Genomic DNA, 15483 nt, shown 5'->3' on the forward strand with positions numbered 1-15483 from the left:
GTTCTCTCACTAGGAACCATTACTTGTATGGTCTACTGGATCTCAAGATATCTTCAACTCTTTGTATATTTCCTTTATTGTTCAGTAGAATCATTGTGGTCCCAAAGACCCAGGTAGAAATTGCAGTCACTTCTCTCAGGTACCCAAATTAAATACTTGATCAAAGATCATGGCTACTCCTGGGGATCAGCTGCTCCTGGCCCCTGTCTCCAGGTTCACGTCCTAATCATCCCTCCTTTGTACCGAAAGTCTCACTAATGTCCCCCTGTGAACTGTCAACAGAGGAGTCTATCTAAAGCACAGATCTGAAGGTGTTATTTCCTAGATCAAAATGTTCTGAAGATCCCCCAGCCAAACCCCATCCCTCACTCCCCAGAGGTGTCACTGTGACACTTCTGTCCCTCAATACCCTTGCCCAACCTCGTTCCTTCCTCTCACTCATCATGCATTTCCTCAAGTCAAAACCAGACTCACCTTTCATAGCCTGGCTCAAGCTTCAACCCCTGTGTACATTTTCCCCAATCCTTTTCTCCCTGTCCACCCCACCTCTGTTAAAAATACTCCTTTCTTCTCTGCATTCTCAAGGAAAAAAAAATTGAATTCTTGTGCATTTTACTGTGTATTAGTACACAGAAATTAGTCTCCAACCTTCAACTGTAATTTTCTTTAAGGCAGTGGATGCATCTGCCTGGTACAGAGAAGGGATCAATAAATATTACTGTTATTAAATGCAGTTTACTTAATTCTTAAGAGTCAGAGAAACCAAAGCCTGAACACAGTATTAAGTCAACCCAAACAGTATCTACACCAATACAAACGTGAAATTGGCAGGGCAGGGAGAACTAGGAGGGAACAGGAGGCCCAGGGACAGCGTCTCTGTTGACAGCAACTCTGCTTTGGGTCATACACTTGAGAACGTGCAGGACTTTGTGTTCATTAACCTCCAGATATAAGAAAGAGAGGACATAGCTGGCCCTTCTATGAAGGAAAAGAACACCTCCAGGTGTGAGCACATCATCTCCAACAGCATCCAGATGTGCCCCTCCATCAGCGCATTTGCCAGTTGGGGGTCTAATGGCTAGTTGACCCTCTGTCTCCACCAGTGGACAACAAGGGCCAGGCTGGATCCTTCCAGCAACTGCTAAGGACTTTATGTCCATTGTAGGAATGGCCTCTGTGCATGTTTTACTAAGCATTTCCCCCTGAAGTCATCTGCCTCACAGGGTGCTATCGACACATTGGCACATGTCAGTTCAGTCTCCAAGTATCTCAGCGTGTCCTACAATGGGCATAACACTGAAAATGATGAAAATATTGACAGCTGCTACCCCTTATGATCAGGTATGTTGTGTCCTACTACATGTGTGTATTACAGCGACCACACCAGGGGACTCCCTCACTGCACACATCAGGAAATGGTCGTTAAATAACCTTCTGGGGCCAATGAGCTAGTAAATAATAGAATCAGGAACCATACTATCCTTAAATTATGCTCCCAGGCACAAACATTCTGTTTCTACAAGTAAACATCTGTGGTCTTTGCCCAACACACGTGCACATCAGTTGCAGCTTTCCCCAAGGAACTTTCTTAAGCTTCTGCTGCCTTTTCCCACCTGTCGATACCGAAACCTAGAACAAGATGGTACCAGATGCAGCACAAAATCACTTATTTTCATTTTAGAGTACCTGTGTGTCATGATGTGCTGTGAAGAAGATCACAATTTCCGAATGTTTTGCGCTGACCTACAAATTTGAGTTAATTAAAGAAAAGTTTATCCAAAGTCAATTTGGAAAGATTGCAAGTTAAAATTTACTTTGGAATAGGAAAGCAATGCGCCTGTTACATAACAGCCTTTCTCTTCCAAATTTAAAAGTCTTGGAGAGTAGGCAAAAGAATTTTGTTTAAATGTGCGATCTCAAGTTTTGGGGAATTCAGGGAAATGAGAGGCTTTAAAATGGGAATATTTTGGTTTGGATGTGCTCTTGATGGCAATACCTACTGTTATCATGAGGCATTTCCAGACACACATAGGAAACTATGAGATCAATAAAACAGAATTTTAAAAATTTGCCTCATCAAAGCCATTACACAATAATTAAACAGTGAGGGGGAACAAGGAACTACAAAAGGAAGACAAATAAGAATTCTAATTATATGCTTTCAGTTTTTCCTCAAAGGGGGGAGAAATAAACAAAGAAAGAAACAAGACACACACCACCTAAGTTCAGCAGACAGTTTTTTGCTTTGAGACTCCTTTCTCTGAGTGCTTCACATTTATTTGAACATGCTGGAGCTCAGCTGCAGCTAATGCTCAGATGCTGCTAGATAATATTTCTCCCTAGCTAAAATGGGGTTTATCAGTTCAGAAGAGATGCATTTCACAGATAAAAACAACTTCCTCTAACTGCTGATTAGATAAGCAGGCTCCGTATCCGTACTCAAAAGCCGGCTGCCCAATCTCCAATTAGACCAACGCCAAAGCCCACGGCTTTCTCTTTCCACTGTGAACAACTTCTCTAGCATTCCCCTCTTCCCTCCCAGGCTATAAGAGAAGTGTCGCCATCTTTCGTCTACCCTCAGTACCCCTCAGCGCTGTTCTAAAGCCTTAGGTATCCTGCCTAAAACTTTAAAATGATTGTGAGATTTGGCACCAGTAGAACCAATTAAAAATGCATCCTTCTTCTTGCAGTTCCCACTTCAGTTCTAGAACTCACGACCAAGTAAAGGAATTTTTACTTCGACAATGGATCAAAAAGAATTGTTTTTATATACAATCATTTTCCTGGATTCCAGGAAAATCTAGACCAATTTTTTGCTAAGGTGAATGAAATCCTGATCAGACTATTCAAGCGGAAGGATCCACAGGTCTGTTGATTCAGTGTTGAGAAAGCTATCTCCCAGGCCCAGCCCAGAGCCAAGTCCTGCTAAACACTAAGCTGTAAGATGCCACCTATGGTAATTAAGTCCTGAAATGAACTATTACTAAAACCATGGTTATCACCACACAACTCTGTGGGAGTCGGTCACTGAAGAGAGCAAAAGCAAAAGAAGAACATTCTAGAACATAGAGTCATATATAAATATACATTATCTGCCCATATTCAAACTCAGACCAGTCATCTCATTTCCTTCTGTTTACCTATTCATATGAGTACTCGATTATCTCATTCACATAGCCAAGTCATTTGTTACGCTCACTCAACCTCCTATCAGTAGCAATTCTTCAGCCTTCCTCTACTTCAACCATACGCTTGTGTAAATCATCTTTTCAATTCAGTCCTACAGCTTTACAGTGCTCTGTGCCTGGGTTTCTTCTTGATTCTACTCTAAACCCTAAACTTGACAGTCATCTTGTACAGGCATGGTCTTCCCATATTTTGCTTCCAATCCTTCTTCTATGTCCTTTGGTCTTTCACCAAACCCCCTTCCCTGCCATCTGCATTCCTATGGGGCATGGGGGGCCCTCCTGCTTTATTCACAGCCTCTCTAGTGTCTGAACCAGCTCAATTCACAGCCACCGTCTCCTCATTTTTGAAGTCGGAAATACACCTCATGACCTGTTTGTTTGCCAAAAGAATTCTAATGACAGAGGACCCTTGGTCAATTTTAGGACAACTTAGGAAGAGCAGTCAGTAACTTAGAAAAAAGAAATTCATGATGTAAATAAGGAAGAGATGGGAGGATTATTGACTCAACAAAGAAAATAGCTAGGTTTTTAGTTTTTTTAAAATACAAAACTTATATCCACTCTCTCGACACCAATCTGGACGTAATTCCTAAGTGAAAAGCTTTTAAGATCCTCGAGTCAACAGTTTTCAGAATAAATCTCTATCCATTTTCCGCTTTTCTAGTATGAGTATTATGGTTTATTGAGCAAGTTTGGGGTTGCCCTTAAGAGTTTATGGAGTACATCTTTTGCTTAAAGCAGTTTCACGTACAACCACTTCAGAGAGATGAGATTTCTCTCCTTTTTTAAGACAACTTCAGAAGAAGCTATAATCTCACGAGAGAGACCATTTTGATGACTACATCCCAATAGGCCTCCTCTCGTGTTTCTTCAACCCTGGATGAAGCAATGACGTATGAAACCATTCCCTTACTCGTTCTGGGAACAGCTCCACCAACCAGGTATGAACACCTCCCCTCTCCCCCATCACAGGAATTTGTTTCCTACCGTTTCCCAATAATTCATTTATTACTACTGGACTGTTCTTGTCGAGATTAGACATGCCGCTGGTAATTAGTGCTCAGATTGGCTCCACAGCTTTCCAAAAGCATTCCCTGTCTGTTTCTAAAACACTCCTCAGCAGGTGATCATTACCAAATATTTTCCCACCTTTTGCCATCTTGTGCTTCTCACCGTTTCTCCTCGAAATTTCCATAGTAACACCCAGAGCCCCTGGCTTTATCCTGGGTCAGTTGGTGACCAGCACCTTCACTCTTCCCTTGGTCTGGTCCTGTTGTAACCCATCCCCCTCTCTTTTGACATCCTTTTCAGTGTGCCGAGTCTATGCACTTTGTTTTTTTCTTAATGAATCAATTCCTCTTCTATCCTTGGTGCTGCAATGTTGCCTGTTCTTTCTTTTCCTTCCCTCAAGTGATGGTACAACAGGCTCCTTTATCCTTCTCACACATTTTTAAACATCTGCTTTATACAAGTTGCATTGTTTCTCTGCTTTTGTGTCCTTTCTTCTTCTATGTCTTTGCAGGATATCCTGTCTTCAGCAAAGCATATTTCAATGGTTCCATTTAACCCTCAGAATTGTGCTGTGAGATGTGCCTAGTTGCTGTTGCTGCCTTAAAATGGGGAGACTGAGGCTCAGGGAAGGGAACAGCCTTGCCTGAAGGCACACAATAAGGGGGCGGTCTAGGTGCTTCTATCTCTGAGATACACTCCCTTCCACTCCACCAGGCCTCTTGCCTTCATGACATGCCCCTTTCTGCCACTTTCATGGGCCTTACGTTTCAACAACTACTTCCTCCTGCATTTCTTACTACTTTTGTGCAAGGGAGGGGTTTCTTCTGGTTTCCTGTGGTCTGTCCTCTGAAGCTCTCTTCCTATTGTGACTTTTTTCCCAGGGAGCTGATGAAATATGGCTTCACATTTATTTCCTTTAATTTACTAATTTTCCCTATCTTTTTAATATTGTTTCTTAACGCTCTTTACGTACGTCATTTATTTAAATGCTACATGGTACAAATTACTTTAATAAATAAGATATCACCAAACACTAAAGCTAGCCGATTTCTCGAAAAAAATCGTGCAGGATGGTTGCTAAAACTTAGTTGCTTAAAGAGTTTCTTTCTTTGATGTCTCTTTCAACTCTTCGGCTGTGATCCTTTCACTCGCTTTCTCTCCTCAAACCCCTACCCTCTCTACTCACGGTTTCTCCTTCTAGGTCTGCATCTGGGCTTTTGCATCTTTGGGTTTCACTGCAGTCACCAGTAACTCCTCTGAGCTCCCAAGCCCCAGGAGTGAAGGCACTCTCCCAAATAATGTTTCAACGCACAGCTTCCTTGCCCATCCAAAGCACCTACCTCAACTGCCATTTACCAGCCCAACAAAGAGGTCTAATCGGACATTTTTAATTTTACAATTCTGAAGTTTGTATTTTATAAACTTTATCCTGAAAGGAGAAGAAGAATGAGTCCCAAGCTATACATAATAGGGAAACATTGGAAAGTGCTCCTAGGAAATATCAAATCCACTCCCCACTCCACAACATTTGGTATTTGGTAGATGTGATGTCCGGAAGCTCAAGTCTGGACAAACAGAACACATTGCTGTAACCAGTGAGGAATGCCAATCAGGGGCCTGGTGGTATTCATATCACTGGATAACACCAATGATGTGAAGTCCACATGGGGTGACACCTCCAGGATAGTTTAAGGCATTTGCAAGAACCAGTTGTTTACCTACGCAGAGTGAACTGTGCATTGTTCTTTACTCTCCAGGAATGAGCCTCACTTTCAGTTCTCTAAAGGCAACTCTGGCTCTCACGCTCTACAGTGGCTCCAGGGGTTTCCGTGAGAGGTCACTGGGTGTCTGTGTAATGACCCAGGGTGTCCTAACTTTGATGTCTGGGTTCTCAGTTCATTTAAATGGTCAATGGATACATTTCAGTAAAATTTCCCTTAAAATCTCTTTGGCTCTAAGCCCCTTGCTTTGCACCCTCAGGCAAATTATGAGCATCCATTCTGCATGTACCCCTCTCACTGGATTCCTTTAGGGACTGTAATGTAGGTTGACCCAAACACTAACTCTTCATCTGCCATCTTCGCAAACTTTTATCATACACGTACCACACTGCCTTAATGTTTTTATTTATATTGACTTTTTAATTTATATAAATGTGCTTTGAAAGAAACATTTTTAGCAAATACAGTGTAAAATAAAAACCAGTATCACTTGCAATAAATAGAAGATGATTTTAAAGATAAATACATAAATTAAAGTAAAACATATTCTCCAGAATGTCGCTGTCCTGCCTAAGACCAAACAGATCATTGACAAATGTTACTTCTCTTCTTACCTACCTTCCCATAGATAATAGTCATTTTCTAGTAGGGAATTCTAATTGATAAATGTATTTGTTTTTTTGGTTTACCTACATCAAATGGCTTTAAGTCACTATCCTTTGTTTGTTTGTGCAATTAACTGTATAGCTAAGTGAAAAACAAAAAGAACCATTATACCCAAATCAACTGGGTTTCAAAGACACATGAAAACACACAAAATATATTTCTTAGTAACTGCATCATGATATCCCATAGAAAGATGACTGATGACTTTCATCACCCTTAGAGCTTTACCTATGTTTGTTCTCCATGACTAGATGACTTATATAGCTGATCCATAGTTTGCCTCACTTCTACCTGGTAAAAAACCTTCCTGATATTCTCTGATGCAAACAGGTGGCTCTCACTATGGCAATTTTTTTCTTCCCAAAAGAAAATTGATATCCCAGGGAACCGCTGACCATTAGCTCCTAAAGGAATGAAATCTAGTCTCTGCGTCAGAAAATGGAGATTCTAAAGCTGAGACTGCTATTTGGCCTTAGTTAACCCAATGAATTTCTCTGAGTCTCTGTTTTCTTATAATAAAGAGGGTGGACTAAGTTTTCTAAACATAAAATGTAGCATGTGTAAGTTAACCACTGGAGAGATTGCTGATGCTTCCCTCCCCACCTCTTTTATGGAAAAGGTATGCAAATGATTGGGAATTCATATAATCTCGATTCTTATCAGATTTTCTATTTTCCAGTTAAATATGACATTTAAGAAATAGAGATTAGAGGAATAACATAAAATGGCCAGATGTGGATCCTTCTAACCTAAAGCTCTAAGATAAACAGCCCTAGTTCCATGATGCATAAGATGAATAATTTTTATTATATACAATCTATAAAATTCAGTATTCCTGAAGGTGCAGCAAGGACAGTGACAGTGACATCTGGCCTGAGTGCCCAGGAAGCCCCTCAACTCTACCCTCTCCTGTGCATGTGTCTCAAGGCCATGTTGAGCTGTGTCTATTCTCTTTCATATAGGAGGCCCCTTCCTGCTGATCTTTATACCATATTTCCTTAGAATGATGGTGAGGGGAAATGATCGATGCAATGACTCATGTCACTCAATCATTATCTACTCAAGGATAGAGAGAGACCAAGGTTTTATAAGCAGAGAGCATGCAATAGCCTTCTAGAATGTCACCAGCATGACCCAACTTACCCACTCCTCTCTCATTCTTGGAATTCTGCTGTCCTCCTGAAGTGGTGGAAAGGTCTTCAGGGACAGGCATGGGTTCATCCCCATCATCTGGAGTATCACTTATTGGAGGGCTTTCCTTCCCTGGGGAGACAAGGAGGAGCTTGAGTCTCAGCAGGAAGGCCCAAGGGGCCTGGGCTTCCCTTTGACTTGGCTTGAGGGGACAGCACGAGGAGTTGAATGAATGCTTTTCTATTGGGATGAACATATATTTTTCCTTTTGTCATAGAATAGACATTGACTCCTGTGATGGTCAATTTTATGTGTCAACTTGTGTCCGGGTGTTTGGTCAAACACTGGCCTAGATGTTGCCACAGAGAGATTTTGTAGATAGGAAGAGCATCTACAATCAGTTGACTTTAGGTAAAGTAGATTGCCCTCGACAGTGTGGGTGGGCCTCACCCATTCAGCTGGAGGTCTTAAAGGCAAAGAACCGAGGGTTCCAAAAATAAGAAGTTCTACCTCAAGACTACCCCATCCACTTCTCTTTGAGTTTCCAGCCAGCTGGCCTCCTTTAGGGAATTTAGACTTTGCCAGCCCCCACAACTATATGAGCCTATTACTTAAATTAAATATCTTAACATATACATGTATATAGATAGATACACACACGTAAGCACACAGATACATACATGTACATCCTGTTGGTTCTGTTTCTTTAGAGAACCTAATACACACTTCCTCACCAACCAACCAAAAGAAAAACAAAAACACAGATATGAAAAAGGAAAAAACAAATCACCTGCAATCCTAAAATGTGTATACACACACATTCACACACACATATATTTATATATTATAGACAATATGTGTGTGTATATATATATATATATACACATGTTCTTTTTTCAGACTTAACTATGGATTTTACACATTTTGACACTGAATGCCTATGAACATCTTTACATGCCAGTTAACCAGATTTTCACAACTTTGTTTATAATGCCTGTGTAATCATTCACTGCATGGGCAGACCAAGATTTACTTAAGTCCTTTTTCTATTTTTGATCTATAGTTTTCAATTTCTAAAAACCATTAAATGACACTGTAATGAACAATCCTGGCACAAATCCTTAAAAGTCACCATAGTATAAATCTTCAGAAGTTGTATGGCTAGGTGGAAAGGCAAATACATTTCTAAGGGTCCTGACATGTTTCGTCAAATTTTCCCCCCGAAAGCTTGTTCCAGTTTTCCCTCTTGTACACCTGCTTCATCATGTCCTCATATTAACTTGGTTTTAAAGACACGAGATTGGGCGTCCTGCTCAGAACCACACATTCTGGGTCTGCTCACTTTCTTTTCAAGATCCAGGGAACGTTCTGCCAGTTGCCTGATTTGATTGAACTTGGTGGGAAGAGGAGGCTTGGAGAGGACAACGGACAGGGACTCTCACGTGTACCATGAAGACACTTAGCTCCCCCCATGCAATGAATGAATTCTTAGCAATAGGAAATAAAACACAATCCCCACAAATACAAGAGTTGTTTATACTTCACAAAGTAGGATTTACCAAATGAAACAGAACTTAAAATGCAATAGAATTTTATGTATGGAACAGAATAAATATATATTTATTTTTACTGAATGAGAATGAAGTTTGACCAGAGCCTCCAGCAATGGGGAACCCTCTCCTGCTCCAAGGAATCCAACATTGGGAAGCCATGGCTGTTAGAAAATGCTCTATGTCCACTGATGATGAAACCAGTCTCCTATAACTTCTACCCTTGAGTTATGAGACATAAACCACATGCAAGAAACAGCTGGCAAGAATCTAAATCAATGCAAAATAATCCCTCCAGCTGCTTGTGGAAGGCCAATTTAGATTAAGATCCTAAAGGAAGGCTCATAGAACAGCAGCAGGTTGGAATTGCATGTTTGCTGACCGAGCTGGCAACTTGGCTTACAGTACCACCTAGACAAACCCACACTTTTGGGAGAGTGTGAAGATGGCAAGGCAAGTATTAAAATGTACAGAAAGCATGGTTGGGGAGAATGTGAAAGCTCCTTGTTTGTCTGAATAAACCTTCCAAAAGAGTATATCACCAACATTTTAGGGGATTGGCAAGACCAGCAATTGTCCCCAATATATGAAATGACCTTTACTGGAACAATTTAAAATAGCACCTCCACAGGCCATGGGGAATAGTACTGCATTCTCTAGGAAATAAACATCCCAATTTCATATTCCAGCTTAGCTGTAATGACCACAACTGGCATATTTTCAGAAAGAGCATTACTGGGTATATTCGGATAGCCAATGCAAGATGAATAAAGATGGGACAGGACTATAAAAATTTCCCAGGGAAAAAGCAAAAGGCGAGAGTGAAATTGGTTGAATGCACCCATCTTACACTAAAGCTTTGTTGTAAATAAACACACATGATGTCAGTAATAATTTTCATGGTCCTTAATAGAAAATGTTAAAAGCAACAATAGCTGTGTGTCAGTATTATATTTCACCTATTTCATAAATGGGGAAAAACTGAATAGATTCAGGGAATGCAGGAGGTATCTGACCCATATGACAAATCTTGTTTTCTTATAAAATGACTGGCCTAATGTAATGGTTTTCAGACTTTGGGGACTTTTGGGGGTTCAGGGAAAAAAATTTTTCAGTAAGAATAACCATACACAGAATTTTAATGTATAACACAGATCTTCTATTTATCCTGGGGACATTTCATGGGTGGGGAGGCTGGAAAATTCAGAACCTGAGGTTACTTGTCTTCTCAAGGAACCCACAAAACTGACAGTGGAGATCACTGCCTAAAAAAACTAACCCAACAATCAAAAGTATGTAAGGTGTGCAATGCATGCACATGGGTGCCTGTGTTTAAACAGTTAACTGCTACATTATGGGGTGGAGGGGAGGCTGAGAAAATAAGCTTACTATAATCTCCCCTCTTACAACTTTGGAGTACACATTATTCTTTGGGACCAAATTTCAATAACTAGGGCACACCAGACAAAAAGAGGAACACGAGGAGGCAGACCTGATCCAAAGAAGGAGTGCCTTAGTTTCTACTCAGTTACGCTAAAATGCATCACAACTACCCCTGGTTACTTTTTTAAATGTAACTGATGTGTTTATTAGTGAAGATTATCAACTACAAATTGTTGAGGAAGATCATAATAGTTGATGCTTCTTAAGAATTCTATCCATCTGGGAGCTCACCACTGTCACTAATCTAGCATCTCAATTCTTTCATTTGCTCTATGTGGGGGGAAAAAAGGAATAATGAAAACAGTAGGGATCATGATTCTAAAATACCACGGGTTGGACTTGATCAATAGATACTCTCTATGCAAAAGAAACACACCGGGAGAAGAGGGAATAAAAAATTAGTCTCAGTGTGTACAGGGACATCAAGTAAAAAAGTCCATGCTGGAGTAAAGCAAAGTTAGATATATCCACCTGCCCCCAAGAGCTCTATTTTAATTCACACTGCCTTGCCTTAACTCAGTGATAGTTTTTCAGAAGTCATCTGATTTGCCTAAAAGCCCCCAGAGTTTGAGCAGGGGTTGCTGAGCCTCTAATCGCGCACGTGTGTTTTTTGACCCAGTGACCCTGGGTATTCTTTTTTCTTCAGCATTCTTTTACTGTGGGGGATTTCTATGCTGAAAACTCAACACTTCATGCAAAACTTCGTGGAAGGCAAAAATATTTTTACATGTTGATTGTAATCAAATTTTCCCAAATAATCTGTTAAAATGCAAAAACCATACCAAAGATTTAAAATGATAAAAATGAAATAAAATTATTATATCAACTCAACATAATACAAGTATTAGCATATGGTGACTAGGAGTTAGTTGACCTGGGATATAGTTCTGGCTTAACCAACTGTAAGAGTAAGACAGCACCAGACAAATTACTTCTTTAAGACTCTTTCCTCACATGCAAAATGAGGGTAAAAAATGTGACTTTGGCCCACCTCACAGGGTTGTTGCAAAGAAAAAAATATAATAACACGTGTGAATTCTAACACACTAAGCTTAAGGTATTATTTTGTAAACTATAACTATTTATACTCTATAAACATAAGGTATGAGTAGAACCAAGCTCCGTATTTTCTCAAAGTGCAAATACAATGATAAATACCAACACACAGAGTTTAGACAGCAAGAAATCAAGTACTGAAATAGAATAATTTAGGAGATGCAATAAAATGTCACTTACTTAGAAAAATGAAAGAAACTTCTGGCTAAATTATAAATACACTCAATTTATGTTTAATTTTCCTAGTGTCTGTGTTTCAAATAAAGCATTACCTATGAGAAGATTTGGAGGGAAATTAGAGAACACTGTATAATTAGTCTATCAATTGCAAGCAAATAATTTCTCAAGTAGATTATACTTCACCCAACAAAGTTCTGTGATCCCTCTCCTCCACTGCGTGGTGAGATTTTTTGCACACATTTACCACTTTTACCTAGTAGAACATACTCCCTGGGACAAATAAAAACTCAAGACTACTGACTCTCAACTCTACAGAACAGTGAAGAAGTTTGCACCTAGAGCCCAGATTGGGCTCACACCCCAGAGCCATCTCTGGTTTCTTATGGAACTTCTGATCAGTTACTTAAATAATCTGAGCCTCAGCATCCAGTCAATTGGAGATAATAGCTGTAGCCTTTTCACTGAGTTCTTGTAGGGCTGATATGAAGAAAACACTTGGGACAGTGCCTTGTAAATTAAAAAGCATTCAGTGTTAGTTACTGTGTTTAACATTTTCATTGATTCTTCAATATATGTGATCCTTATTTCCCTAAGCAGATTATATAGCTCTAGAATATACTCTTATTTACACGTTGCAACAAACGCATTAGAAATACCATTTGGAAAATAGCAAATATATATTTAGGGCCATAGGAGCCAGTGGATTCAAGTCCCTTGTTTACAGATGATACTAGTGTGGTCCATAGAGCAAAGAAGCTGTTTTAGGTCCCATAGTTACGGGTAGAGATGGGACGATGACACCAGATCTCCCTAACTCCCATTTGTCCCACTTGCCACTTCCACAGGCTGACTCTTCCTTTAGAAACCAAAACAAACAAACAACAAAATAATAATACACATGCACAAATAAATATTTCTGAAAGACTGCCAAGAAAGAAAGAAAGAAAGAAAGAAAGAAAGAAAGAAAGATTACCAAAAGAATTAGTAAGATGTGCTCTAACTGAAAGTATAGCTTTCTTTTAGATATATTCTCCTTCAGGCCTATTTAATATTTTTACCAGCACATGTGAGTTCATGTTAGTAAACATTTGTTGAGTATCTACTATCTGTAAGGCACTGTAAACCAGGGCACAGTCCACATTCGGGGCAAATTCCAGGGAAGAAGCAGGCAGGTGGTTTGAAAAAAGTCAGATGTTTATCAAGTGAGTATTTCACATATATTAGGTTGGACCATATGAAATTGCCAATATTTGAGCATGTTTTACCTATGAAAATGGCAATTTCATATGGTTCAGTTTAGAAAAATCCATTTTTCTTTCCATGGACAGAACATAACAACACTGCATAAATGTATAGGAAAAGAGGATGATTCAGTAACATATTACCCAGATTTCATACCAAGAATTTCAACTACTCTTTGGTTATAGGTACATCCTTCTTCCATACTTAACTGTCCATTTCTGCCAATTTAAGAAATGAAAAAAAAAAAAAAAAGTGATGTGGTGGTTGGTTTTAATTGGAGAAACAGCAATCAAATTCCAATAAGTTGGAAAAGTATCCTTCAATTCTTTCCTCTACTGAAAATGACACAACTCTTTAAATGTTCTTATCATGGTTTAGAAGGCTCAAAGTTTAACATGACTAAAGTGTTATTACTGTTTTCCTCAGCGTATACAAAACAAACTTCAGACCAAACCTTAAATCTTTTCAACCAAAAACAAGTTTCCTTTATCAGGAAGTCTTGTGTAATAAGACCTCTTGCCATTCTTGAGTAAACCTCAGTTACCCTCTCCTTTAAAGGCCAGGCCAAATCGAGTATTTAGCAAAACATTAGACAAGGCAAGAAAAATATCAGAGGAAAATGAGGCACTTGTTATCTCTGTACCAAGACAGGAGATCAGAATTTTAACCAGTTCTTCCTCAAACTAAAAACCTTCTAGAGATGTCTACCTAAGCTAAGGTATTCAGTTTTCTTTTCAGGACTTCAAACGGTAGACCCAGTACTGATCAAAATGGTCTCATGCCCTTCAAATGCATCAACAAAATATCAATTTTAAAGGTACCCAATGTCAAAGCAATAAGAGGAAAGCAGAACACCATAAACAATGAAAGGGTCTCTTTTTGCCTTTGGAATTTTTCAGCATCCTCATTTTTTTTTTTTTTTTTTTTTTTTTTTTTGACAACCCTAGACATATCAGGCAGATCCAGTGCATGAGATTCTCTTCCAGGAGTGGGGTTCACCAATCTCCAGTGAAGGTTTCATTTACCATCATTATCCACACCCAGTTCTCCTGGGCATCTCTAAAGAAGTTACACATGAGAACATACCAAAGAGCCCAGCATTTGTTTTTTTTTCCCCCAAATACTAGTTTTCTTTAGGTTTAAGAAAAAAAAAATTGTGTTAAATGAAAAAAAAAAATCAAATAATACTTAAAGTTAGAAGACAAATGCAAGTTTTCCTTTCCTCCTTAAGCCACGCCACTTTTCACCATTGATCTTCCATTAATAAAAATCAACAAGGATTTTTCTAAATGTATATGTAAGTGTATAGAAAATGGGTGTGTGTGTGGGGGGATAATTGCTTTGTTTTTAAAGAATGGGACAATTCATTGCAGGTAATTCTGAAAACATGATTTTTTCACTTTAACATGTAACGTGGACATCGTTCCATACTAGTATTTCACACTGTCCTAATTTTTAAGAGCTGTATGAACAAGTGCATGGACGTTACATAGTTTTTAAAGATTAATAACATGCACAATGAGCATCCATTTAAATACTTTGTGCCCTGTGAGAGTATATCTCTAAAGTAAATGGCTTAAAGTGGAGTTGTGAGATTGTTAGATATACACATTTTTAGTTTATATAAATAATGCCAAATTTGCTGACCAAATTTCACTTCCACCAAGTATATGAAGTACCTAAATGCCACAGTTATAAAGCTAGCCTTTTGCCTGTTCTTTGCACACTGGAGAATTTAAGTCTGAGACTTTGTAAGTTAGAGAAGCAGCTTAAAAATAGTGAAGGTGGGAGAAATTTGTAATGTGCATAAAATCTATACTCTGGTTTGCTGTCACTCTGAATATCCTCTCTTGCAAATTCTCAAGAGAGCAGCCACAGAGCAGGGCAGGAACCACTGCAGACCTGGGCTCTTGTCAGAATGACTGACAGACCAAAATGCAAAAATTAAATAAAAATTCTGAAGAAAATGGAGGTGGGGGGATCCAGCAAAGGCACAAATGACACATGGACAGATATTCTCACATAGAGGTCAACCTTCTGGGATTGACTGTGTCTGAGAAACTCTAAAGCATTCTGAAAACCCCAGAGCTCACTGAAGCCACCGCTGCTGACATCTCTGTGTACAAGGCCAGACTGAAGGTGGACATCCTACGTCTACGGATATGTGTACTTTGGAAACTTTGCTAGACTTGCTGGTGATTCATCCCCCTTAGAGTTTCCTAATGGGACGGGCTGTGATCCCACCATCATCTCCCATTACTTCCTTCTCCACTTCCTGGACGTCCCATGATGAGA

The 15483-nt window shown here is 39.4% G+C and overlaps 1 protein-coding gene across 14 annotated transcripts in view; it reads right to left on the reverse strand.

Annotated features, from left to right (window-relative positions):
* IKZF1 (IKAROS family zinc finger 1) overlaps positions 1–15483 on the reverse strand; it is a 97929-nt gene that overhangs the window by 66519 nt on the left and 15927 nt on the right. For all 14 annotated transcript variants that reach the window (XM_037837182.1, XM_037837184.1, XM_037837190.1 and 11 more), the window contains one exon: positions 7730–7849. In XM_037837182.1, coding sequence (XP_037693110.1) covers positions 7730–7849 — 120 coding nt within the window. The remainder of the gene's footprint in view (positions 1–7729; positions 7850–15483) is intronic.

Source organism: Choloepus didactylus, chromosome 5 (assembly GCF_015220235.1).
Source record: "Choloepus didactylus isolate mChoDid1 chromosome 5, mChoDid1.pri, whole genome shotgun sequence".
NCBI classification, from domain to species: Eukaryota; Metazoa; Chordata; class Mammalia; order Pilosa; family Megalonychidae; genus Choloepus; species Choloepus didactylus.